Here is a 27,030-nt window from a genome sequence, read left to right as displayed (position 1 = left end):
CCCATGGAAACAAGGTTTTTGAGGTTAGAAAAAAAAACCACACGTTCTAGCTCAATTCTGACAGTGGATTTGAATTCAGCAGAGTCTTTTACATAAAAATATACTATTTGATGTGGAAATAAATTTTTTTCCAAATTTTCCCAGTATATTCTCATCAATTTTCACTATTTTTCACAAGTTTTTTGAGGTTAGCAAAAAATTTTGACGTGATGGGCCAATTCTGACCCCAGATTCGTGTTCAGGAGGCCAAATTACTACGAAAAATATGTCGCATAAAAAGTATACCCAACTTTTTTTTTGTATGGCTGTGTAATCTGCCGGTTTTTCTACACAAGTTATAAATTTTTTAGTAATTATTTGTTCTTAATGAGTAATGGAGACAACGCACGACGTTCACAATTATCCATACAAAAATTTAATAAAGAGCATTTTTAACCTCATCAAGTATTTTTCATATGAACCGCCTAACTCCATAATCACGCAACTCCAATTAAAAGTCCCAAATATATATATATAAAAAAAATATATTTGAAATTTAGAATTATATTCACGGGATTATACTTCAACATAATAATCTTGCTCAACAATTTAAATATATACAATATTGTGATTATAAACATTTTACTCTCTCCTGTAAAATTTAGATCAATGGAATTACGTGCTTTTCTTACTAAGGCGATGATATGAAGCATGGAAACCCGTTACGATTGTATAACATATTTGTGAGAAATATTGAAATCTCGTGTGTAATATAACCAAAGTAAGACCAATTTGTAAAAATTTATATTAAAAAACTTACCTCAAGAACCCAACTCTTTTCAGCATTAATGGTGGCCATATTATAAAAAACAAAAATTGGTAAAAACTCAGCAATAAGTGCCCTGGCTGACCATGATGGACAGTTAGCAACTTTTCTTATGGCACCTATTGCACATGGAATGTATTTTTCTATTGTCATTGTTTGTGCAAGTACTACCAATAAATTAGTTGCTATATTTGCCAGTTCTTCATCAATTTCATTATTTTGGAGTAGTGCCGCCAGAGGAAGCAGTTCAAAGAATTCGGGTTTTGCTGAGAAATTAACCCTCACCATATTTGTTGTAACAAACTTCGCCACTAAAAAAAAATAATAATTAATTTTGAAGTTAACTATCTAATTAAAAAAGTTAATATAATTTTTAGGATTATAATAGTTATGTTTTTTATCTAAAAATTTGTTTTATAAATATGGACTAAGAGATATCAAATCATTGAAGGAATAAATTTACAGTCATCATGTAAAAATGCTAGGTTCAACTGTAACTTTGTCGTATTTGGTGATATTTTTGTTATTTGATCGGGTATTTCTATTACAAAAAAAATTTTTTTTTATTAACCTTTTGCACCAAGAGAATCAGTCCAAGGGTTTATTTTATAAATTTAGTTTTGTGTAACCAAAAATATCTCACTGAGAGACGTAATGTGTCACAATACAATAATCACTAACACATATTACATACGAGTAGTTTACATTTTGAAAAACTCTGTTTCGTTATTAAAGCTGGTTTTCAAATTGACTTAAGGGGTAACATCACTGTAAAATGCTAAAATAAAGTATTTTTCCAATTTTTTTTTTAAGGAAAAGTAAGGGAATATAATATTCAAGGATATAATTAACCGTGTCTTTAAGTGTTCAAAAAAATATATATTTATTTATAAATAGTATAAAATGGCGTTACTGGAGCCATTTTCGTGAAGCATGTTGAATGCGGCACGCAATGCAACTGACGCAAATTTAAATCTGGAAAAAAATAAAAAAATTAGAGAAATACATAGGGGATTTTGAAAACATAATTTTTTTTTGTGATTGGTGAGCGTTTGAAGTTAAAAGTTCAATTTTTATTCAATTCAAATAATGTTAAAATCAACTTATAGGAAATCGCAAACGTACTTCTTATCGAAATGTTATTTAAAGATATGGTCATAATTTGGAGTGAGTAGAATGAAAATTGTTACAATTATGCTGCATGCCCCTTTAAAAAATCGTGTTTCAAGAAAAACTTTTGAGATATACGCTTTACTAACGTAATTTCTTGTGAAATGCTTCTAATTAAACACAAATGCTTAGTATTAGAGAAGTTAGAAATCAAAAGGTAAGTCATTAGGCTGTACCCTTCCTGTAGGTATCTATGTGCCGCAGGTAGTCGTTTCAGCGCAGTACGATGCACTAGACAGAGCTCGGAACTTTATAAAAAAAAAATGGATAGGCATAAAACTTGTTTTCCCTTATTCTGAAGGTTCAAAGCATTTTTTAAATCAATTAAAAAATATATAGATTTTCTGAAAATTATACAGCTTTCTTACCCCTTAGAAGTCAAATGTAACAGATTCCTTTTTTTATTTATCTACATTTCATAAAAATATAAGGTGTCTTCTATTATTACGTACCTCGTCATTGAGAATATTAACAATAATAAAAAATTAAGATATTTTTTGACACTTTATCAACAAAATAGTATTTAATATTTTTTTTTTAGTTTAGTTTTCTTTTTACTGTGTTATTTTGTTCTCAAAAATTATGTTATTTCGTCGAATAACATGACAGTTCTGTCACCATGTTCGCAAATATACCATTTTTCAAATTGTTTATTTTTAGTATAATATCTGATGTCCCTAACACTAACATTTAAAGGTAATGAAGTTACACCAACATAATATTTATTATATTCAAAAGGTTCTTTAAAATTTTAAATCGTGTTTTGTAGTTGAGTTTTTGATAAAATTGTCCTTAACATATTTGAAAAACATATTAAACATGTTACCAATTTTTTTCAATTTTTTCAGGTAAACCCTGAATGTCATTTTTACAGTATGTATAAAATTATGTGTGCCTTTGAAAATTACACAGGACCACAAAAAAAAATGAGTTGAGGGTTCCTTGAACCAGACCAAGTGCCGTTTTCATACTGGCCTACATGACAAAGATGCCAGTGGATGCGTAATTTCATATAAATAAATGGTCATGTTTTCACACTCGCCGATATATCGGCATCGTGTCGTGACAGGCTACTCCACTCGTGTCGTTGCTGATTTTGTGTCGGTATCGGTGCTGTGCTAATGTCGTGCCGGTGTCAGTATATGTGAAAACGCCCATAAACAGTGGCGGCGCGTGAACATTGATTGAATGTGTTCCGCTTAGGGTTGTTACATTTGTTGAATTGAATTCCGGGATATTAAGTGCCCGGAGAGTCTCTAAATGACGCCCTAAACATTTTAAAATTTTCAAGGTCATTAGTATTCCTGGCACTTCTGGATTTCAAGGAGCAATCCATTTATACAAAAATACAGATTTTCACAAGAACGATTTTTGAAATTGATACCTTTTTGAAATATCTATTCAAGAATTACTTACCTACTGACGGTATAAATAAATTGGAATAAACTAAGTATATTTTATTAAATTATTGAATATTGTTTATAAACAAAAAAATCGTTTGTGAAGTTTATTCAACGAATTTTAATTTTCTTCTCCGTGTTATGATTTTTTCTTTATCTTTTTTCATATATATGTACATATATTATATTCCGGGAGATTATACGTGCAAATCCGAAATACGGGACCATACAGCTAATTCCCGGTACAATCACAGAAAATCCGGTCATACCCATGTGGCTAGATGTTCATTTAATATGTCGTCAAGATCTGCACTAAAATTTATGAGTTCACGAAACACATCAGGGTTGTCCGAATTTTCTGTCTCGTCTTGTCCGCAAAGTGCTAATTCGAAAGCTCCGCAAAATTTTTTGCAATCTATGATTTTAGATAATACATAACGATTTTTCGTTATCTGTTCATTGTGTTTCCGTATATTATCCCAATAGCCAGAATCTAACTGATTTCTTATGTTTATTTTACCTAATGACTTAAATGACTTAAATCTTTCACACTGTATATTGTCCATGCTTTATCCCCACCGAAAAGTAAGCACGGAAAACAAAACAGTGTATTTTTGATATCACACTCGCACACCCACTCTGCTTTTGTGTATACATTATTGTTAAATTGTCTTTTAAAACTTTTACTTCGGCTTGTTCCACTAACTTCAATATTTAATTGTGGTGTTGGTTCACCTAATTCTTTTATTTTTAGTTTATCCTCATAAGGCAGAGAAACAAATAAAGTTTTTTGTAAAAACGAAATGCTATTCATTTTAATAACTATAATACCCATAAACGCCTAAATGAAAACATTCACACGTGCCGTTTGCAGAAATAAACCACCACATACCACGAACAAAATATTACTGCATTTACTGCAGCTGTGGCTGTCATTGTTACAGTCACATAACTCCATATATGTGTGTACTGGGTCACATGCCTGATTAGCCAATAAAAACAAAGGACACATCTAACTGTTCGCTGTGAACACATTTTGTATATGAGGTTGCATATATTAAGGGGCGTAGCGTAGATTTATTTTAGCACGAGTACATTTGAATTCTTTAAATATTTTGTTGATATTTAATATGATTAAATACATCAAATTTTATGTGTTCTGCAGCTTCGCAGCTCTTATGGTAAAACCGCCACTGCCCATAAACATGATCTAGTTAGGCTACTTACTAATTTTCCAGTGGATAAACTTGTCCAAAACTAATTACAAAACGATATGAATTTAAAAAACACCAAATTTAAAAATTGAATCTATAATGGAATTACTATACACATATATATATTGAAATGATACGGTTAATCTTGACGATTAAGTTAGAGACAAAAAAAATTATATATTGGGGATGTCGTCACACGACGACATCCCCAATATATAATTTTTTTTTGGTCTATATATATATAAAAGTAACGTATTTTCAATTAAATGATGATTTCTATTAACAAAACTTTGGAATGATTGTGACATCATCACTATCTCCAATATTAAGTAATACAGAGCCTTCATAAATGTTTACAAGCTACGTGACTGCTGAGATTAAGTAACCCAACATTGCACGATTGGTACTGGTAACGAAAATTCCCTGAATCTTGGCGTCACCAACATTAATAACTCATTTACAATAAACAATGATAAATCGTTACGTCTACACTAGAGATAATGTGATTGCTGATTTGGTTGAATAATATCTCGTGAAAAATTACATTACACCAATCACAGCCGATGAAACAGAATGTTGCATTTTAATGTGATCTTGATCTTATATTTTCATTCATCATTTTTAATTTTATCGAAATTTAATTACCAACATGACGGAAATAAAATTAATGTTAAAACATTAAAATATAAACAAAATAAGCTATGGCTTGGTGGAGATAAGTATTGAAGGTCACTTTTTTTTACCGTAGAACTGATAATTTTAAGCCCTTTCAAATGATTCAACTGTCCTGAAAGGCAATGATATTATAGGTATGACATTTCTTACCTTTTTTTCTTATCCAAAGAAAATAAGAGTGGGAGATCATAAAGAGACATAAATTTGATAGAGTTAACTACTTTTGTTTGCAATAAACTTTCAAAAATATTTCTTTTTATTGAGAATAAGAATTTCTTTAATTTCCACTCTTCGCTATAAGGATATTAGGCACTTACCTATCTTAAATAGTCGTATTACAGATTCTTTCTCCTCTTCGCAATCTAGACTAATTATATCACAGGTCTTGTTCAGCTCACCATTTTCATTGCTCAGCTTTGCAAGGCTGCTATTATACAATTTATTTAATTTAGGCAGCACCTCTTTAAGAAATTCTTGAGTCCTTGGACCGTCAGTTTCATTTCCCTCTGGGAAATGTATATCTTTGGATAACATAATAGTCAGACAAGAGCTGATTTTTTCACGGATATTTTGAAATGGATGAGACAGATGTGGTTTAAAATAATCCAATAATCTATTGCAGATTTCTGAATTTCTCCAAGACTGTTGATTAATCGCTATGCAAAGTAAATGTAAACGACTGCAGGCTATGAAGGATGTCGGATCTTTCAAGGGATCGTTTAGCAGGAATTCTAATAGCCAGTGGCATTTATTTGGATCACGCGACTCGATGCCCATGGTAATACAAAGCGCCCAGTCAGTCTGAGTCTCTGAACACATATTTACTATGGCAGTTTCTAAAATTGGAATTAGTACAGCCCAAAGTTTTTCTACTTTTTTATATTCCCAGTGCTTCGAGCCCCTTATTAATGCACTAATAATTTCGGCAGCACATCTTTGGTTGGATTCCAATTTATCTTGCACTAGTTTTTCTATATATGGTAAAAAAATTGGAAGAAGTTCGTCTTCAAATATTTTAAACAAGTTCTAAAACATAAAAGTTAAGTAATATAGAAATTAACTAGATTCTGGGCTAATTCTTACCTTGAAAGTTAAGAACCTGTATGCATTAAACTGATCATGTCCTTTCTTTTCTTCTAAAGACAGGTATTTAATTAGTTTTTCTATATTTGATTCATTTCTGAAGAAACTGTAAATTTCTGTTTCTGTGTCACTTAAATTATTCATCCTTTTTGCGGCAGAAGTTTGTTTAGAAGGGGAATTATATACTTCCAACTTTTTAGGCCAATTATAATAACCAGTAAACTGGTCATGAATGAATCTTGGTTCATCCCAAGCTTCCGCATTTTTTGGTAATGTTTTACTATTATAGAGTAACCATTTATTATCGTCTCTAATTCCAGGTTTTAACTGTTTTCTTTCTGTGGGAGAAGTAGAATATTTATAAGGATCTATTTCAATCTTCTCAAACTTTGGCTTGTTTTGTATCATTATAAATACTAGAACTCTCATGGCAGTTTTTCTAATTGTTAATGATTCATTTATAGATGCTTTTAAGAAAAATTTTACTATCCTGGAATTGTAGTTGACATCAAAATGCACTAAGTCTTTAATAAAGTTTAAAGTCATGGAATGGTAACGCCAGTGCCTAAAAATTTGTAAATAATCAGTTTACAATGATACAGTTTTCAATTAATAAGGTAATTTCAACTAGTAAAATTACATGCCCATATAAATCGTTATTGTATACAGTGTTCAGAATAATTTGCCACATTTCAAAATTTGAATTTTATGGTTAATAAAAAAAAAGGATCTACTGATCTGAAGACATTTCGCTTTGGAGATACTGGGTGATAAAATTTGAAAATATGTGTTTTTCTAAAATATCTCTAAATATATCTGATGTAGGGTAATGAAACTTGAATTGTATATCTAAAGGTAAAACATTTGGGTATAAATCATCTACTGGGTATAATTAATACATCTACCAGTGGCAAAGATACCAGAAGCTACTAGCCACAGGGTATTTTGAAATTTAGGTCACGGTTTATAAGAAAAAAGTCTCTTCCATTTTATTCGTAAAATGAACCATTTATGTTCTTTTTAACTTACCATTACCAAGCATTTAATAAATCTGAAATAAGTTTGGTTAAAATAGAAAAATTAATAAAGATTTTACATACATTATGGATTTCCATAATATATGCTTTTCTGGACATTATTCAAAGAATTTTGATCAATCGAATTCAAATTTCAAGTTTGATTAAATTTGAAGCACATACAAAATATATAAATAAATGGTATTTCACAAAATTATATTAAAGCCTCATTACATACGTACACAGTGGCAATTTTGTAGATTTATTCTGATGCTAAGTATTGTCAGACACATAACAGTAATGACTAATTGCTTAAGGATAAAGGACCCTGCAAAGTATCTGGTCGAATAGTACGAAACTTTGCCGAATGATAGTCCTCCATGTGTCAATCAAAAAAGTCCATGGGACCTAGGTCTAAAAAACTACTGTTCTGAAGCTACAGCCTTCTGAAATTATTGAATCCACGTTCTCGATGACCATCAAGTCCAATGATTTATAGGCGAGTTAAAGAAAATATTTATTTATAAAGTGATCAAGCTGGCTATTTTTTATGTATTTTCGCGTGCTGAATGCGAATCTGTGGTCCAAATAGCTGTATCATTATTCAGTCTTCAGAAAATCAGTGAAGCACCTACTGAAGAACAGCGATAGCGACATGTACTACTTGAGCGACATCTTATGTTTTTACGCATGCTGAACACTTATCCGTCATCAGCATATCTGCAGTACGTGGATTCGATAACTTCACAAGGCTGTAACTTTAGAACAGTAGTGTTTCACACCTAGGTCCCATGGACTTTTCTGATCGACACATTGAGGACTACCATTCGGCAAAGTTTCGTACCATTTGACCAGGACCGGTTTTTCATAAGGATAGTTGCACGGTTCTTTATAATACATTATTTTGATTTAATAGAATGACATGCCAATGCAAGTATCTCATTTAATGACAAATTGTAAGCTGGAATTATTTATGCCTATCGGAATCATAGAAGTGATAACTCTGTATCTAGGCTTTTTTTTCAGTCACACTATGCTCCATGTTGTGAAGAAAAGTGCATGAGTAATGCTCCAGCAGTAAGTAGAAAAGGATTTACAAATGCTAAAGAAACGTGAAATTTGTATAGATGGGAAAAACAGTACCTTTGCAACAGTTCAACCTAATGCTTAAACTTTCATCCAAGGTAGTAACATGATGTGTTTTGTCGGCACCACTTTTTTTTCAGAAAATGATGGAAAATCAAAAAGTGATGAAACATGCGTTTGTATTAAAATTAACACAACACTAAAAATGGGTAACAATTGCAAAATTTATTTTCTCAATAATGGCTAATTTCATTTTAATGGCCTATTTTTGAATTATATTAGAGTGTATGTTTTTGAATCGTTGTTGCTGCTGCTATACATTCAGTCTCTGTGGCCAGACAACTGATCAGAGATCAGCTGTACTCACAGAAGTTGAGGCACTCTCTTCGCAAGTATAGTAAAATGGAATAATATTATTGATTTGGGTAAAAGAGAAAGATTGATATCAGTTGACCATACCCATAATTAATGCCATTTTCTAGGGTTCCCTATTCCTACCCTAAGTGGTGCTTACAGTCTACCAACATAAGTTGTTTCTGGGCATAGAGATATTATTTCTTACTCCTCAATTATGACAAGCTAGAAATTTTGATAGCAATTTCTGTTTTTAGCATATATTATGTAACCGAGAATAAAAAAAATTATTTGTTTTTTATATAATTATGTGAATAATAGTATATTTCCGGTGAAGTGAATATGCTGAAATCAGCAATTGGAGATATAATTAAAATGTACCGAGACACCTGATAGGGTAGGCATTGATTCTAGACGATCCTTAAAATGGATAAAAGGGGCAAATACCTTATGTTAACATCTTCAAGTGCTAAAGAGGGATACTGTGAGGGAAATTATCACCTTGTGGAACTTATAAACATACATTAACATATCGAGTGAATATTGTCATTAGTGGATAGACAACTCTGGTTACACTTACTGACGGAACTCGAAGAAACATTTAGCTTGGGCTAAATTGAAAACTATTTGGACAGGTGGAGACAGCCCTGACCTAAATATCATTGAAATATTATAACACCATATGAAAAAATCTTTGCAGAACAACCACCAAGAATTCTTGATCTCATGAGAAAAATCCAGATAAGATAATTTTGCACTCAGGGATTTTATAGATCCCTAGTCGACACTATGCCAAGGAGAATTTACGCTATTATAAACGCCAAAGGAAACGTTATGAATTATTAAATCATAAGTATTAAATAAATACGAGTCAATCACCTTTCTTGACTACTGAATTTGTGACAACTGAAATTTATTTAGTTGAGTTCAATTTGGGACACTTTATTTAAAAATTGTCCAATTTGTCAAAATTATCAATGAAAATGACATGATTTAAACAAACATATCTGTCAATTAATATGCAGCTAAGATTAAAAAAATCCAAGTAAATCAAAATCAGATTAGCTGTTTGTAAGAAAATCTATTTTTAAATTAGCATTCATGTGTTAGTAGTGCAGTAATTTTAATGCAAAGTATATTTCAAACAAGTATCAATTACAAAAAAATGAGATGTGAACAATGAGAAAAATTAAACTTACAAATTTCCTGCTTCCGCAGCATCCAACAAGTCATTTAATGTGCCCTCGTAGGCCAATCTCCTCAACTCCGACTTTTTCTGCAAGTATTCTTCTCCTTTATCGATGACGTGCCTAAAGTTACTCAGGTCACATATAGGAACATTACTGTTAAGATTATAAGCTGTGGCTAAAGTACTCTCAGGAATGATCAATTTAATAGCTATAGTTGGAAAATACTTGTGAACAGCTTCAGTCACTGACGATATAAGATTAATTATGGACGGTTTTTCCGAAGGCATAGATTTAACAATTAACGGCCACATTTGCCTTATAAAGAGCCAATCATGTCTGGCTACGATAGGAGAACTTTTAGGCCCTAATAAGACATATAAGCAACCTTTAAATTTTTCGTGGTTTTTCTCAGAATCCAGCTGTAGTATTTCCTTAATTTTTTCTGTTAGCACTGTGTAAGAATATGGAAAATATGAAACAACAGCGAAAAGTTTACTCTGAGCAGCAATTCTCATCTAAAACAAAAGTCACCAATTTTCCAAGGCAAAATAAAAAATTAAAATATTACCTCACTATATCTGGAGACGCTCAATTCAAATAAATCTAACAATATCTGTTTGTGTGTTTCAGTGAATGAACAATTTCTACTTTCTATTCTAAATTCTTGCTGCAACATAACTCTGTCGATTAAGACATGACGAAGGTGTAACTTCTTCTGGTGTAAACGATCTTCTAATAACTTCTTTGCCATGTGAAAGCTTTTCCAATGAAATTCAAAATCTTGGCCACGCGTTTTATTAAATAATACAATGTTATATATCTAAAATAGTACAATCAAATTTTCTACACAAATATCTATAAAATAAAGTAGAAAGATCTCATCTATATATCAGGAACAGTTAATTATAGAATTACAAGAAAAAATTAGATTCTTAGTAAAGGTAATACACAGAAGTGATTGCAGAAATAATAATAAATAAATTTTAACTGAAAAGAAATATCTGTAGCTTTGTTTGGTTTAAAGAACTTTTACTTCATCAGATTCTTAACAAATAAAATCATTTTGGTCTGTATCTATATAAGCAATAGAGAGTCCCAAAATTATATAAAAATATACATAAATAAAATAAAATATTGTAGTTTTCTCAATAAACACATGAGCTCCTAATAAAAGTTCTTTTTATTTTTTTAATTGTCCCATTTTCTTGTTTCGTCATGCAGCGCGTGTGGTGGGCTTGGCCTATGTCTACCATGTGCCAGTCTATAAAAAACGAGTCGTTCGCGACCCAATACACGACACCCACACAGGCTAGCTGGTGACGAATGAAGAGCGCCAGAAGAAAGGGCATCAGTCAACGAGGCCTTGCCAGGACAGGAGAATGGTCTATGAACTGCTCAAACTTGGCCGTTTCTGCGGTCTGGGATGACGGGAAAATAGCCTGCCTCTATGAGGCGTCTGGGCCTATACAGATGGCGTGGGTAAAAAGCGATAGTCCTGCTCAAACCATCCCCAACCGAATCAAGTCAGTTAATCACCTAGATTAGAGATAACTGAAGTACAGTTAGTCGGCAGTTGCGCTCAAGGACAGTCAGTCGGCAGCCGTGCTCGTGTCAAGTCGCAAATCGTAGTCAGCCCTTGTTCACACTAATCGCAGTGCTTTCCGAATGTTTCTGCTTTAACTCTAATATCTTGTTTCCTTTTATTTCATTATTGCTTATCACCTACTGCGGTGACTAAGAAAAGATTCGACAGTCAAAAGCTTGGCTTCGGAAATTTCTCTAGTGCTATTAAAGAATATACTCAACATGTGACAGGTAAGGTGCACGGAGAATACGAAATTATTAGATGTAGATCAAATAGATATATAGACTTTGGTTAAATCTAAATTATCCTTAAAAATTAACATTCACCTGGTATATCCAAATATCCAACAGGTAGGCAGGTACTTTTTTGTTTATCCTAAAGTATTCAGAGATTCTGCCCTCATAGACTTTTGCCTATCTTTATACTACCATTTAGTTACTATTTTATTTTTTTTTATTATGGGAAATAGGCAATGCTGTCACTAGCTGGTCAAGTGACCTCTGAAAACCTCTACTTACATAGCGTAGTAACAGTAAGGCGAGGCAAAAACAGTAACACCACTAAAACTGCGAATTTCAAATATGTTACAAGTATTAGTAAAATGACTAATTACTGTTATCGCTATCACTATCACTATCATAGCACTATCACTACTGCCGCCTAAAGTTATATGTGGTTCTATTATAACTTCAACTCTTGTATCGAGTCCCACATTTGTTGTTCTTCTTTTTGTATGTACATATTGTACTTCCTACAGATCGCAAATAACGTAGTAGGGTTGTCCACTATAAAAACAAACCATATACAAATTATTGTATAGTCAAATTTTAAATATATCACAAATTAGTGGTAGAAATCATTTATGAATTTTTGTGTTACTTAAAAACTAGTCTGACGTCATAAGGGACAATTGGACAAGAAGCTAGTAACGATCCTATTGCATAATTTTGAAGAAGAAAATATGTCAAAATTGTCCATCAAACCCTGCTGCCCTGTTTCCCATTTATAAATAAAAGTGACACTAGTGACAGCAGTCTATCAATTAAGAGTATTTGTGATCGTTATTATTAATTTCCTGATTGTAATGGATTCAACAAAATTTAAGTGGTGTTTTGTTCCACATTCCATATAGCCAATTGCATTATCTCCATAAGACTCCCGAACTGCACTAAATTTCCATAAATAAATAGGTATTTTATATAAATAAACACAATAAAATCATTGATTAAATATGTTGATCCTTACCTGACTGCTTTTATACCTCTGATTTCGCCAATATTAAAACGCTCATCTCTTTTAAAAAATTAAATTCACGATCATAAAAATATCAATTTTCGGTAAAATTTGCGAAGTAGCTTTCACAAATCCCAATTCACTATTCACTTTAATTATAAGGGAAGCTATTAAATGATTATTACTAATAATAATTTTACTTAATAAAGGAAATTGAAGATTAAGGAAAATAATTCATAGACTTGAAAATATTTTATACGACAGTGTCACTGACAGACTGACACTACTGACAGTGTTGATAGAGCGTCTTCTTTCAATTTTTTTCCTTTACGCAATCATTTACACATAATTTCATTACAAGGTGCCCCTTATGACGTCACAGCCGTTTTGAAATGTTATAAAAAAATCAGTTTTAAATAATTATTTTAAAACTTCTGACGCATTTCTCAATTTCTAATTGTGTATACAAACTAGTTGGTACGTGTAGAATTATATTATCTACTTTTTGAATTTTGGACAACAACCCTATTATCAATATAAATTTTTTTCCCATCATATATTTCGCTCTTTTGCTTTTTTACACTTTCAGTATTTTTCAAGGCATGATAAATATTTCTGACGGACAATTTTGTTAAACAAGTGCACATTTCTTTGGCATCATCACCGGCATATCCGTGTTTTGAGTTCTAATTCCCTGATAAGATTTGTTTATGATACAACATTCATAATCTGTTAATTTCGCTCGTTTATGACTACTCTGACTATTAACAGATTGGCCACTAACACTCACACATAATTCCATTTTTACAAACACGTTAGAATAATTAAAATATAAAAATAATAACACGTTTTCCGCATTTGCATGCATATGACATGAAAGGAATGTTTAAGCTGGAAACGGATACCAAGAGAAATGAAACTGTGTCATCTCTCTTTTTGTACACGATAAGCAAAGACTGCATATGTGAATACAGATTAAATATATTTTTGGTATACTATGCGAAATAAATAGCACATTACAATTTCCATGCAGAGAATACACAAAATTAGTTTACCAATTAAGAAATTTTGAAAATTGTGATTTATTTATGAAACTTATTGCCTAGTGTTTTGGAACTCTGGTTTAGTTCTTCGAACAGTCATCAGCTTAAAACTTATCAATGGAAAAATTTTTTTTAGAAATTGTTCTACTATGTTAACACTGGTTAAGCCACACTAAAGTTACAGGCATTTTTAAAAATAATTGTCCTTTTCTCCTGTTATTTGACAATTTATATCGAAAAGTGTAGAACCAAAATAGTCTAAAATTTATTGAGGATTGGAACAAAAATATTTCTGGCCCACCTTATTTACATACATTAAAAAAATATGCAGAAATTCCTTTTTGCCACTTTTACTAAGAATTTTTTTCAGTGCTTATGATGAACTGTTCTTGAGATATGGACATCTCTATTATTAAAGTATCACTCCATTAAAAGAGATGCTTTTCGGTTATAAGACCCTCTTTCTTAATAAAACTAATAGCTTTATTAAACAACTATTAATAATTAGAAAGAAATATGGTTTAATTCAATTATTCATGATTCATGTTAAAGTAAAAGATGTTATATGGCAAATATTTCAAGTCGCCTTGGACACAGATGAAATTATATTACTCTTCCTCTTTAACTAAACATATTCATGTAAAAGTTTTACAATTTTATATATCTATAACAACTTTGCATATATATTTATAATACAGGTTATATTTTTCTACTTACATTTACTATATTCTGAATGCTTTGTGTGTCACCTTCATCCAGTTCCAATAATTTTTTTTGGACCCTATGCAACGTATCCACAATTACTTTTCTAACATTTCTACTACCATCAGGCATGGTAACTTTATCACTACCACTCACTACTAAATTAAACGCCCATGGATCCAAAACACTTTCTACTCTGTAAATCAAATATTATTAGAATGGAAAATAAATCCATGAAAATGTATATTACAATGGAAATACTGGTTCCTCCCAGACAGGCAATAATGGTTGACAAGACAGAATCGAAATAATAATCTTTAAGGTTTGTTTGAGTTCCTGTCTTGTTAGTGTTAATTCTCCACTGGAATATGAGTCTAATTTATTTAATTCGGGGACCAAATATTTGTTTAATAGTTTTTGCACCTCATTAACTTCTTGCTTCCCAGGAACGTACCATGATATTTTTATATCTTTTATGTTTTGAGCTTTACCCCACTCTCTGTAATTAAAAAAAATATTATTTTCTTATATTAAGCATAATTTTAATTGAATGAATTTCAAATTGTATGCAATAATACTACTGTCTCAGAAACAGTGAGAAATACAGTTAATCGTCTGCTATCTGTAGCAGAACAAAGTTATGTAATCGACTGAGGAATTATTTTTGGGAAAAAAAAAATCGAAAATATTTCCATTAGCTAGGAGAAATTTTAGAATTTCAATTTTATTGTTACCCATGTTTATTTCCTTCTCAATTGTATATGAATTATTGTTAAATATGTTAATTGTTAATAAATGAAGTAAAAAAATATGTAGTCTACTTAAACCATTTTTTTGTAACTTGAAATAAATTACATCGTTTTATAAATTATGGACACCCTGTGTCTTGAAAATACCAAATTTCCGGATTTTTTTACTACTACTAAGATAAAAGTTGTAAGAGCTGTTATAATTTTTATAGCTTTTATTGCAATATAAAATATTTTTTTGCTACTTTTTTTTTTCAGAAAACGATAACTGCATAATTTGAAAATTTGTCATTTAATTTTTCACAGCAACGTTATTGCATCCAATTTAAAACAGCCTGTGTTATAAGATAAAATAGAAACATTGCTGAAAAATATTATTTACCTCACGGGTAAAAAGTCCTTAACATGCGTTGAATAGTCAAAAGATGAACTTCTGACTTCTGTCGGTTGAATGCTTGTAAGAGAAGCCATTATTATGTCTAGCATTCTTGAAGCTAGTTGGCTTGCACTTAAACATGCCATATGTAAGGTCTTGTCCAAAACCTTTGTCAATCTATCCATATAATGGATTAGTTCTGATCTCCCATCTGTCAACTAAAATAAGATTTTAATAGTTATTTACGTATCAAGGGCACAAAGGATGCATTTATGATCTTTAATGTGACTCAGGACTATCATATGCAAGCAACATAGGCACTTGTTACACTGGTGGTGCAAATAAAATTTTCATATAGTACCATTTTCAAGATTGCTATAAAAGTATATTTTTTTCAATGGCACATCTCTATGACTTGACTATTGTTTATGCTTAATATATGATGACAGACAATTAGTCAAGCTTGGGAATGATAATACCAGGCAGCAACTCTCTTTCTCTCCCCTCCTCCTTATTTATACAAGGTGGCGCAAAAGTTGTCATCCGATGTTCTTTGACAGTAATTTTTTTATTAAATGAAAAACTTTAGTTTTGCTTTTGGATTGTGTTTATTTGATGTCTAAATTTTTTTTTTCATAAAGTAGAAAAAATGATATCGGCCAAGTGGCCGCCGCCAGAATTGATTACCATACGTGCCCGATTTATGCATTTTCCATCACTCTTGCCAGAACTTCCGGCGATAGGTTCCCGCATTCCTGACGAGTATTTTCTTTGAGGATTTCAAGAGTCTGAGGCTTGTTGACATAGACTCGTGACTTCAAGAAACCCCACAAAAAGAAGTCTAGAACGGTTAAATCGGGCGATCTTGCCGGCCAGTGCAAATCACCAAAACGAGAGATTAGGCGACCGGAAATGCAACCCTCAGAATTTCGGTTGTGGGTCGTGCAGTATGCGCCGTTGCTCCATCCTATTGGAACCACATGTTCTCCAGTCCCAATTCGTCCAGTTGAGGTAGGAGAAAGTTATTGAGCATTGCTCTGTAGCGCTCACTGTTTACAGTCGTTTGGCCTGTGCGCGTTTTCAAAAAAATGAGGCCCGATGACGCTTCCAGCGTAAACACCACACCATACAGTAACTTTGAGCGGGTGTAATGGCTCTTCGTGTGTTATACGCGGATTTTCGGTGCCCCAGAAGCGATAATTCTGCTTATTCACATGTCCACAGAGATGGAAATGGGCCTAGTCGTTCACGATAATTTTCGATGAAAAGTTGTCTTCCTTGTGGTCGAGATTCAGGATGGCTTGAGTGTACGTTATATGCGCTTGGCGGTCAACGGCTAGCAGCTGATGCACTATCTGTACTTTGTAAGGGAACATCTTCAAGTTTTTCACCAAAATTCTCTGTAAAGACCGCCGATTGATGCCCAATTGCGTGGCAGGTCATCTGGGCGATACTCCAGGGTCCTCTGCGACATCTTCAGCCACAGCCGCGATATTTCCAGCAGAACCGCTGCTTTGGGGCCGCCCAGACCTGACAGCATCTCGTGTTGTCGCATACTTTTCTAGGCGAACAGCTGAACGCCGTAGTGTTTGCCCAATTGGTGTCGGATAACTGGGAAATCTACGTCTAAATTCACGCTGCGCCAACACCAACGACGAATTATTACGCAAAAAAATCAAAACAATTATTCCGCGTTCTTGAGGAGTATAGCGATTCATGTCTTATTGACCTGTATTTTGTATCTGTTTACTTCACAAATGTCAAAGCAGAACTGTCATTTACCGCCATTTGCAAAAATTATAGCATCTTCCGATAGGGTGATGACTTTTTTTTTTGCGCCACCTAGTACTATAAATATAGACAATAGTGGGTGTCACCTTCCAGCATTGCCATCAAGATTAACTAGTTTTCAAGCCGTGTGTCCTTCGAAAGAACCAGATCTCACTTCTGAACAAAATGAACCGAATCACGGAAAATTGAAGAACCGATACATAGGCTCTCGTCTATGTCTATTTGCTCTGAATGGTTCTTAAATTAATGAGAGTCATTCATTTTGCAAAACTGTATCTTTCATTGCTTTATAGACATGTCAAAATTTAGACATTTTCATCACTTCACTTCATCAGAAATAGAATTATCAGTTATAATATCACAAGAGCATAGAAAATATTCGATTATACTTCCGAGTCACAAGACGTATTCTGCGAAACACCACGACAGCGTAGCTGGAGTGGTGTTTTAAGGATATACGTCGAGTGAGGAGGTTAGTATAATCGAATATTTTCGTTTGCTCGAGTGGTATTCGATTCGATTATATAATTCAGAGCTTGAACCGAAGCGTTCCATTTTTTTTTGACGTTTATTGACAAATGTTAAAACTATCGTTACCATGACATAGTTCACGTTGTTGGAGGAGGCGAAACACCAAAACGGTTATACCACGTCGTCAAGAGTATAATCGCTTATCAATACATAGTAACTATGTAAAATTTGTAATTGCTATTGGCTAAATTTCTAATGAATTATATAATCAGACGAATATCTAAATATATTTTTCATATACAGGGTGTAACTTTAAGTGGGGGTCAGTTTTTTACGTGCAATAGTATGTGTTTCCCTGAATACGAATCTGTAATTTTTTTTTAATCAAATAAATACTCGAGTTATAATTAGTTTTTTAAACTGCACTTAATTGTTGTGTAAGCCGTCACTGAACAGAGTAAGCCAAGGAATTTACGTATGAAGTTGTATTCCTCACTGCCGGCATTGCCAGTTGCTTTTATACCAAGTACATTGTGCGAAGTTAAAAAATAATTTTGCAAATCAGATTGTTTTTGTATAATTTACGGACTTGTTATTTTGAAGCCATCACATTTTTTTGATATCAATGTGACAGAAAAGTCGAACTTGTAAAAAAACTATTTTTAAAAAATAAAGATTTACATGATTTATTTAATATTAACTAATATTGGTACGTAGATACGCTACTAATTGTAAATATCTTTTTAATCAACTCCTACACAGCGAAGAAACCAGAGATGGGCACTTTTCAAAAAAGTCTGTTACGGACATGTCGATGAACTATGTTTACATGTCGGGAAAAGTACTTTTGACCTTGAATCTAATAAGGCACCTATGAGTGACGCCATGTTTTCACAGGTCACTGCTTGAGGGTACACAAAGCAAAATATCACTTTTATTCTAATTAATATGTGTCGATATATTTTACTTATTACGTATTTAAAGTTACACCCTATATATATTACTATCATAATTTATTAATTATTCATTTTCCGAGCTTCATATTCGATAATTTTTTGCCCATCTTATATAAAAACTGGAAAATTTTCATGTCAAATTAGATGAATTAGATCTTCCTCTACAAAAAAAATAAACCTGTTTCCGGAACAACTAAAATATTTTGGAAACAGTAAATCCTAAGTGTGCTATATATTATCGACTTAAAAATAAATGCTCTTTCCAAAATTACAATAATATACAGGGTATAACCGGAAGTATCACACCACCACAATTTCAAAAAAAAAACCTTCGAACGGTTTCCAGATATCCATTGATGGAGTTCAAGGGGGGACACCCTGTATAGTAGTATCATAGCTAAATTTCTATTTATACCATTCATTTGATTTAAAAATGTGTACCTACCTCTGAGAGAATTAAAAGATTGTAAAGAAACTCGTCACCAATATGTTCCTCTTTTGCAATATTGGGGTTTTCATTTAGTAATTGTTCAATGGTGTCACATAAGTACGGTATAAATAATTTCAAAGTTTCCTTGGGATTGACCCTGGCAAAACAATGGCAACATACTGCCAACATTTTTCCAGAAACTTGTACCTCCATTATTTTATTTGTAACAAAATTGTACATTTTTTTTAAAGCACTCTAGAAAAGAAATTAAATATGAATGAGAAATGATTGTCTACAAATGGTAGATGAACGAAATGATTAAACGACTTACTTTGAAAATATCTGGAGAGCACTGATTCAAAACAACAGCAACAACAGTACCTAACGCACTTTCGGATATTGTTTCAGCTCGATTTTTAACGTTGTGGTTATTTGTCATTTGTTCTAAACGAACAAAATCTAATGAGCTTGATTCCACCCATGTGCAGATTCTATCAAAAAATTGAAGAACAAAATCCTCTAAGCCAGCTGTGGCTTCACAAATAACGTGCTCTTCTTCTGTTAGATTATGATAATTACTTGCTTCCGATGAGTTGATTAACGGAATCATATTTACGAAATGTACTATAAAGTTGAAGGTCACATATGACTTCCTTATGTCATTAGGATCTATACCAGGAAGTAATTCCATTAAAAGAGGTATCACATGGGTGGGACCTTCAGGAAAGTTGTTACGTGAACCTTGTACCATGTATCTGGAGATAAAAAAACAAAAAAAGAGATGATTACGGTTGTCTCCTCAATAAATAATTTTAGTAAACTTTACCGACTATTTTTGTAAATATATAGCATGGTTTATTCAACGTGTGTTACGATTGAGTCCTCAACAATGAAACTTTTTTTATTTGTCAATTTGCAAGAAAATATCATTATTTATATTTTCTGCTTATTTTTAAACTTTTAAAAATTTGCTGATTTCATATACAGTCACACTTTTGCACTCAGAACACGTTGAGAATTGGAGTGTATGTAAAAGTGTGAACGAGTTGAATCATTGTGAGATATTGTCAGCATTCCAAAGTCACAAATATGAAATTCTTAAGTACTGCAAAAAATATTTATCTAATTTTGTTACTCAGTTTTGTAATTATACTAAAAATTGGCTATTGTAAACTAAAATCAATTGATTCCAGATCCGTGTAGGTCATAAAATTTCACTGCATTTTCCTGGGGTCAAAAAACATGATATCTCATGTAAGAGTCTTATTTAAAATAGCTGTAAAAAAATTTTCTTTTCTGTTTCTCTGTTAGTTTTGAAAAGTTGCACCGCAACAACTGATATCGCTTTTGGATGATTAAAAAACGAGAGTTAAAAAGGATTGACTTTGGCGATCCAATATCCAATTAAACCTACAGCACTTTTGCGTCTCAGAAAGATTTAAATCAGAATTCGGAATAATTCAATATATCCACGATATTATGTCCTCCTAGAAATCTCCATTTGAAATAAATGAAATATGTCCAATTAATCATCATTTGTGGTATAACGAGAGTCCCAAGTATCTCAAGCTAACTAACTGATATGAAACGATGACATTATATTTTGCATAATGATAAAAACCACGAAATCAAGACTCTTTTTCCAAAAAATCTGAATTCTGGTTCTTGTAAGCAGACATATAGTGTAACATTTTTTTTTGAAACATTATGTAACGTTTTAAAAATATCTAAATATAAAACTCAACTACAAATTTTTAGTAGAAACAGTTTTAAAAAGATATTGTTGAATAGAGAATAAAAATTCCTTTACAATCAGGTGTTAACCTTTCTAATATAAAATCTTTGGTAGAGCCACTTTCAGGAGAGTGAAGCGGGAGGGGATTATTTCATATTGCAGAATAATCAATTTTTATTTGATAATATTCAGTGTTGGCTTGTGACCTTGAGAATAGGTGAAGTATATTCATTGATTGATTTCCCCTTTTTTCCATATCAAGAGAATAAGGTGCAGGTCTCACGCAATTTAAAAAACCCTTTTTGTCCTCAATTTTCCATCTGGAAAATGGTGTTTCCAATAAAATACATACTGGAACATACATAGGAACATTTCTACAATTATTATACAAAACAAATATTAACAAAGAACCGTTATAAACGTGCACTAGACGACGCGTATTGTATAAACTGTTAAAAGCAGGCGATGGGCGATGCTGCTTCAATTTCTGCGTCACTCGTTCCCCCACGCTGTAGTTTAATCACGTATTGGCCGCCTTGTTGCCATGACAACCGCCGTAAACAACGCTACGAAGAGAAGCAGAATACAGACTGATTTCAATTTGCGTTACTTGCGTATACTATATGTTATATGGTCCAAGGTTGATGTTCGCGCTCAATGAAGGCAATGTTTTGTTAGAAGGCGTTCACAGCGCAACTATTCTGTTTATTTCTGCGTATTAAACAAACAAAATCGGAGAGGATGTCTCTGTGAGTGATTATGATGAATGTGAAGAGGAGGCGACTGTGGAAGGAAATTACATTATAAGTGCACCGACTAATGAAGAAATAGAAGATTGTATAAAACAACTAAAAAATAACAAGAGTGGTGGAGAAAACAACATAGTAGCAGAAATTTTGAAGCGTGGTGGTGATACATTGGTAACAAGAATATGGAAGCTGACGGGAAAAATTTGGGAAGAAGAAAAGATACCACAGAAATGGGGGAACGCACTGATATTACCCATCCACAAAAAAGCTGCTGGGGAAGAATGTTGAAGAATTATCAAGGAATTGCCCTGCAAAATGTGACGTATAAAGTGATAGGAAAATTAATAAAACATAGGCTTGAGAAATATCATGACGAACAGATGTGAGAATATCAAGGGGGCTTCAGAACAGAAAGGTCAACCATTGATCAGATATTCATCATGAAGCAAATACAACAGAATGCCTATGAGCAAAACCTTAGCCTACATTTGCTATTTATAGACTATCGCCAAGCATATGATAGTATTAACAGGAGGAGGTTATATCAAGTGATGAGAAAATTAAGAATACCAGGAATGCTAAGGAGGCTGGTGGAAATGACCGTGAGAAAAACAGACAACAAGGTTATAATCGATGGGTCAACGTCTGAGGAATTTGCAGTAAAGAAAGGGCTAAGGTAGGGAGACCCAATGTCTACAGTTTTATTTAATCTAGTTCAGGAAATTATCCTGAGGGAGAATGGCGTCAACACAAAGGGACTGTTGTATGGCAACAGACACCAGTGCCTAGCTTATGCTGATCATGTGGTACTGATGGCGAGATCCAAGGGCGAGGTCATAAGAACGTTCAAGTTATTAGAAAGTAAAGCAAGGGAGTATGGTTTAAGAATAAATGAGAGCAAAACCAAGTATATGGTAATGAAAGATTTGAACATAGGGCTATCCACCAATCTAGTCATTAACTGTACAGATAATAGGACATATACATTGGAGAAAGTGCAACAGGTAGAATATTTAGGGATAATATTAACAAGTAAAGGGGATGAAGATAAAGAAATAGAAAAACGGTTAGCGAAAGGAAGTAAGACAGCAGGGATGCTTTCAAAAATTTTAAGATCCAAAAATGTAACAAGAGCAACAAAGCTAAGAGTATATGATACAATATTAAAGCCCACAGTTATCTATGCGTGTGAGATATGGACAATGACACAGAAACTGGAGAACAAGTTGGAAATCTGGGAACGTAAAATGTTGAGGAAGATTTTTGGAGGAATTAAACTGCAGGATGAATTTAGAAGAAGAACAAATAAAGAAATAATGGAGTTGTACGGGAAGCCAGACATTGTTCAGGTGGTGAAAGCGCAGAGAGCTAGATGGCTGGGACACATTGCAAGAATGCCCAATGATGGGTTAAAAAAATACTTATGAGAGAAGTAGGGAAAAGAAGAAGAGGACGACCGAGGAAAAAAATGGTTGGACGAAGTGATATCAGATTTGAAGAAAATAGGAGTTAGGGACTGGAGGAACGATGCGTTAGATCGAAAAAAAAATGGAAAAGGAGAGTGAAAGAATGTGAAGCCAAGGGCTGGTAGGCCTGTAGTGCTGTATATATAAACAAACAAACACAATACATTTTCAATATAGAATTATACTTAAATTATAAAATTTATATAAAATTAAAAATAATTTTAATTTGTACAACCAAACAGAAATTTTAAGCGAAACGGTGCGTCACTTGCGTCACCTTACGAGCCGCCACCGATAATATTGAATCAATACTGCTGCCTATGAGTAGCTAACATTTTGCATAAAAAATTTCATTTAATAAACTGTTTCTCTTTGTTTTTTATAACATAACGATATACCTGTATTTTTTACCTTGTAAACAAACTAAAAAAAAATTTAACGATCCTAAACTTCTAACATATTTAGCAGTTAATATTGTTTTTTCCAACAATATTCCAACAATTTTTTCATTATTCTGTTTAAAATACATATCTTAAACGTACAATAAAAATAAGCATCCACCAAGCAGATCGCGCCTGGGCACATGACAAAAGAGAAATCCTTCTCACATCTATTTTTATGGAATATCGTCCACTAATGGCAAGTCGCAAAGAATCGGCACAGAAGGGATCAGCGGATTACTCATTAAGCAGATTTATGCTGCTGCAAAAATGTTATGCGTCACCGTCCAGCTTAGGGAATGCTAGACAAATGAATCTGACAGTAATTTCTTCGCATGCTTATAATTTGTTAATAACAAATGAAGAATTATTTATTTCTTTAGTGTCATAATATAACGAATTGTGTGATACCAAAGCAAAGTTTCCTCTAAGATGCGCGGGTGCGCGGCCGCAAATTTTTTTCAAACACAGGCACAGGACAGCCCCCCCCCCCCTTGCACGATTTTACATATATTTTGAACATTTTTGCTCCCATATACTTTTGTACCACGCAGTCAGAAAAAAAATAGAGGGAACATTGGTACAGTACAAGAGAGCCTAAGTATCAGGATGAACAACGCTGTATTAATATTTTACAAGAAATATGAGAGGTTGTGAAACACACTCATATCATGCTCCCATATTTTATGCTTTTATTTTTCCTTTAATTCGTCTTCCTATTCAAAGAGAATTTAAAATAAAAACATTTCTTTGTATGATAAGTAAATGTAGCAGGTGGAAAAATGCAGCCCGCCCCAACTATTGCGCAATACACAATATTGTGTAACATTAGTAACCATTTGACCATTAAAACTGAATATCTTGGAAAATTTATTTATCCACTACATGTGAACCACACTGTCTACTGCAGTACATGTGAAGTTTTAAATTATAAGTACACATAATTTTTAATTTATGGAAAAAGTGAAGATTAAAATTCCTTAAAACATTTAACAGAAATACCTACATGCCAGAATAAATCCTGTAAAATTAAACTGGAGAATAAAAAATGGGCTTAATTAATTCAGGCATTAGATGCAAGCAATTTACACTTTATACTGAGTTTGATGTCTGAATGAGTTTGGGGTTTTTATTGTGAATAAGGCTAATAATAATAATAAATACAAAAAAAGATCTATATAGTGTCCAATTAAGAATGTGATTTACTTGAAGCATAGCTGTCTTGGGTCGAATAAATGGACTTAGATCAAGTTACCTTAGTACAATTTTTTTACGATAATTCCGTCATTTTTTAGGATATTACCTGAGGGTTGAGCTACCTACCAGGCGCGTCCCCGGGTGGCGGATAGGGGAAGCCATAGGACCTCCGTTCTATGGCGAGGGTCGTTATAAGCAGGTCCACTGGGGCTAACCCCCTGGCTTGGACCCTAGCGAAGGCACCCCGCGGATCAGCTCCCACGTACCTGGTGGTTGAGCAGGCCGTGCCTGCAACACGCCACTTCGGTCCGGAATTCGACTAGACAGGTGGCCGGGAACTAACCCACTCCCGGTCAATCGGCTGTGCTGTCCCGTCAGAGGGCCAGCAGGGTGAGCTCTTGGGGCAGGGGGGCGCGTAGAGGGCTGCAAAACTGAGCGTCGGTTGGCTCCGGCGTTCAGGAATGCACAACCCTCTCTCGACGCCGTTCTGCTTTCGGGAGCTATATCCACTTGGTAGCCCTGGTGACTGCTTGCAGCATCCCCTAGTTGGGCTCCGTGGTGGGTGGGGAGCCAGGTGGACGAATACTACGACAATCCTACATGGATAATAATAATGCCAAACACCCCGCGGCAGAGCGGCAACGCTCGCTGCCATCAATAGCGGCAGAGCGGCAACGCTCGCTGCTATCCGAACCTGAGGCAGAGCGGCAACGCTCGCCACAGCCGGGACCATCGTCCCAAATTATCCCTCAAATGGGGGACAACAAAGAGCCCGAAAATAAAAGAAGGGGCAGACGTATCTGTGGGGCTGAGTCAAGAGGAGGCGGAGAGCGCGTGAAGAGGCGGCTAGAGCTGCAATTACAGCTCCCTCCTCTGAACGCGCACCCACTCTTCTGGCGCAGCCCACAACGTCTGGGGTGCGTGGTCCTGCACAGGCGGTTGGCGGATCTAAGGGTCTGCCACCGTCTATGCGGGACGAACGCCATCCAGGCAAAAGTGGACCGCCTATAGGGAAGGCTGGGCACCCGAAAGGTGTGCCACCTTCCCAGGCGAATCCACCATCTAGGAAGGGAGAGCATCCTCACGGAGTGCCATCCCATAAAAAGAGGAATAGGTCGGGGACCTACAAGAGGGCAAAACAGGCCCCCCCCACTACTTCAACATATAGCGATGCAGCCCTAGGTCATCTTAGGGTTGCAATCATTGATAAGGACAATCCCTATGGGAAAATTTCTAAGGATAGGGAGTCCATTATCAAAAAATTACTGCTGGTGGAGCTGGTTAAAATTCTTCTAACTCCCGACGCTACCATTAGATCACCTGTGTTTCGCTCGTGGACATACTCTGGTGAGATCATCAGGGTTGTCAGCGAGGACGAGTACACACGGACGTGGTTGACGGATGCAGTGGGAAGCCTGAACCCGTGGGAGGGCAGTGCCATGGCCTTGGTGCGCTCTGACCAGTTGCCAAGGCTGACGAAAGCCACTCTCTGGATTCCCGTGGAAGTTGGATGCGACCATGGGGAAGAGGAGGTGGTGATGCGTCGCCTGGCAGGTCAGAACCCCACGGTGAGTGTGAACAGGTGATGCCTGTTCCACCACGAGGCTAAGGATGACCCACGAGGCCATCTACTCGTCTTCGGAATCGGAGACGAGGACCTGAAAACTCTGGAGGCGAGGTGGATGAAGATGCACTACATCTTCCAGTCCCTCGTTCTCAGGGTCAAAACACCCCTGGCGCAGGGCGACGAAGAAATCCACCCCTCCTCTTAGGAGGTTAGGAGGATAAAAGACGAGGAACACCACATTTGATTCACAATGTTTGGTTTAACAAAGGTAAGTGTGGTACAGTGTAACCTGCAACACAGCAGGGCGGCAACGGCTGCATTATGCCGCCGCCTTGATGTGGAGCAGGGTACACTGGCACTAATACAAGAACCCTGGGTTGTCAAATCCAGGATATCAGGTTTAAATAAACTAACTGGGCCTATTTTCCGCACACCCAACACAGACAGGCCGAGGACGGCTATACACCCCTCACCGTATCAAAACCCAACCACTACAACACCTTTCAACATCTGATCTGACCGCCGTGAAAGTAGAATGTGTAGTCAA

The 27,030-nt window shown here is 34.4% G+C and overlaps 1 protein-coding gene across 1 annotated transcript in view; it reads right to left on the bottom strand.

Moving 5' to 3' along the window:
- LOC108914859 (proteasome activator complex subunit 4) overlaps positions 1-27,030 on the bottom strand; it is a 45,201-nt gene that overhangs the window by 9,149 nt on the left and 9,022 nt on the right. The window contains exons 7-16 of the mRNA XM_018720774.2: positions 19,661-20,084; positions 19,345-19,584; positions 15,688-15,899; positions 14,807-15,055; positions 14,572-14,752; positions 10,562-10,813; positions 10,003-10,508; positions 6,348-6,912; positions 5,582-6,290; positions 800-1,116 (exon numbers count right to left, since the gene is read on the bottom strand). Coding sequence (XP_018576290.1) covers positions 800-1,116; positions 5,582-6,290; positions 6,348-6,912; positions 10,003-10,508; positions 10,562-10,813; positions 14,572-14,752; positions 14,807-15,055; positions 15,688-15,899; positions 19,345-19,584; positions 19,661-20,084 — 3,655 coding nt within the window. The remainder of the gene's footprint in view (positions 1-799; positions 1,117-5,581; positions 6,291-6,347; positions 6,913-10,002; positions 10,509-10,561; positions 10,814-14,571; positions 14,753-14,806; positions 15,056-15,687; positions 15,900-19,344; positions 19,585-19,660; positions 20,085-27,030) is intronic.

Source organism: Anoplophora glabripennis, unplaced genomic scaffold (genome assembly GCF_000390285.2).
Source record: "Anoplophora glabripennis isolate ALB-LARVAE unplaced genomic scaffold, Agla_2.0 scaffold233, whole genome shotgun sequence".
NCBI classification, from domain to species: domain Eukaryota; kingdom Metazoa; phylum Arthropoda; class Insecta; order Coleoptera; family Cerambycidae; genus Anoplophora; species Anoplophora glabripennis.
The sequence above is the reverse complement of the archived record's forward strand: the minus strand, read 5'-3'. Positions and strand labels throughout refer to the sequence as shown.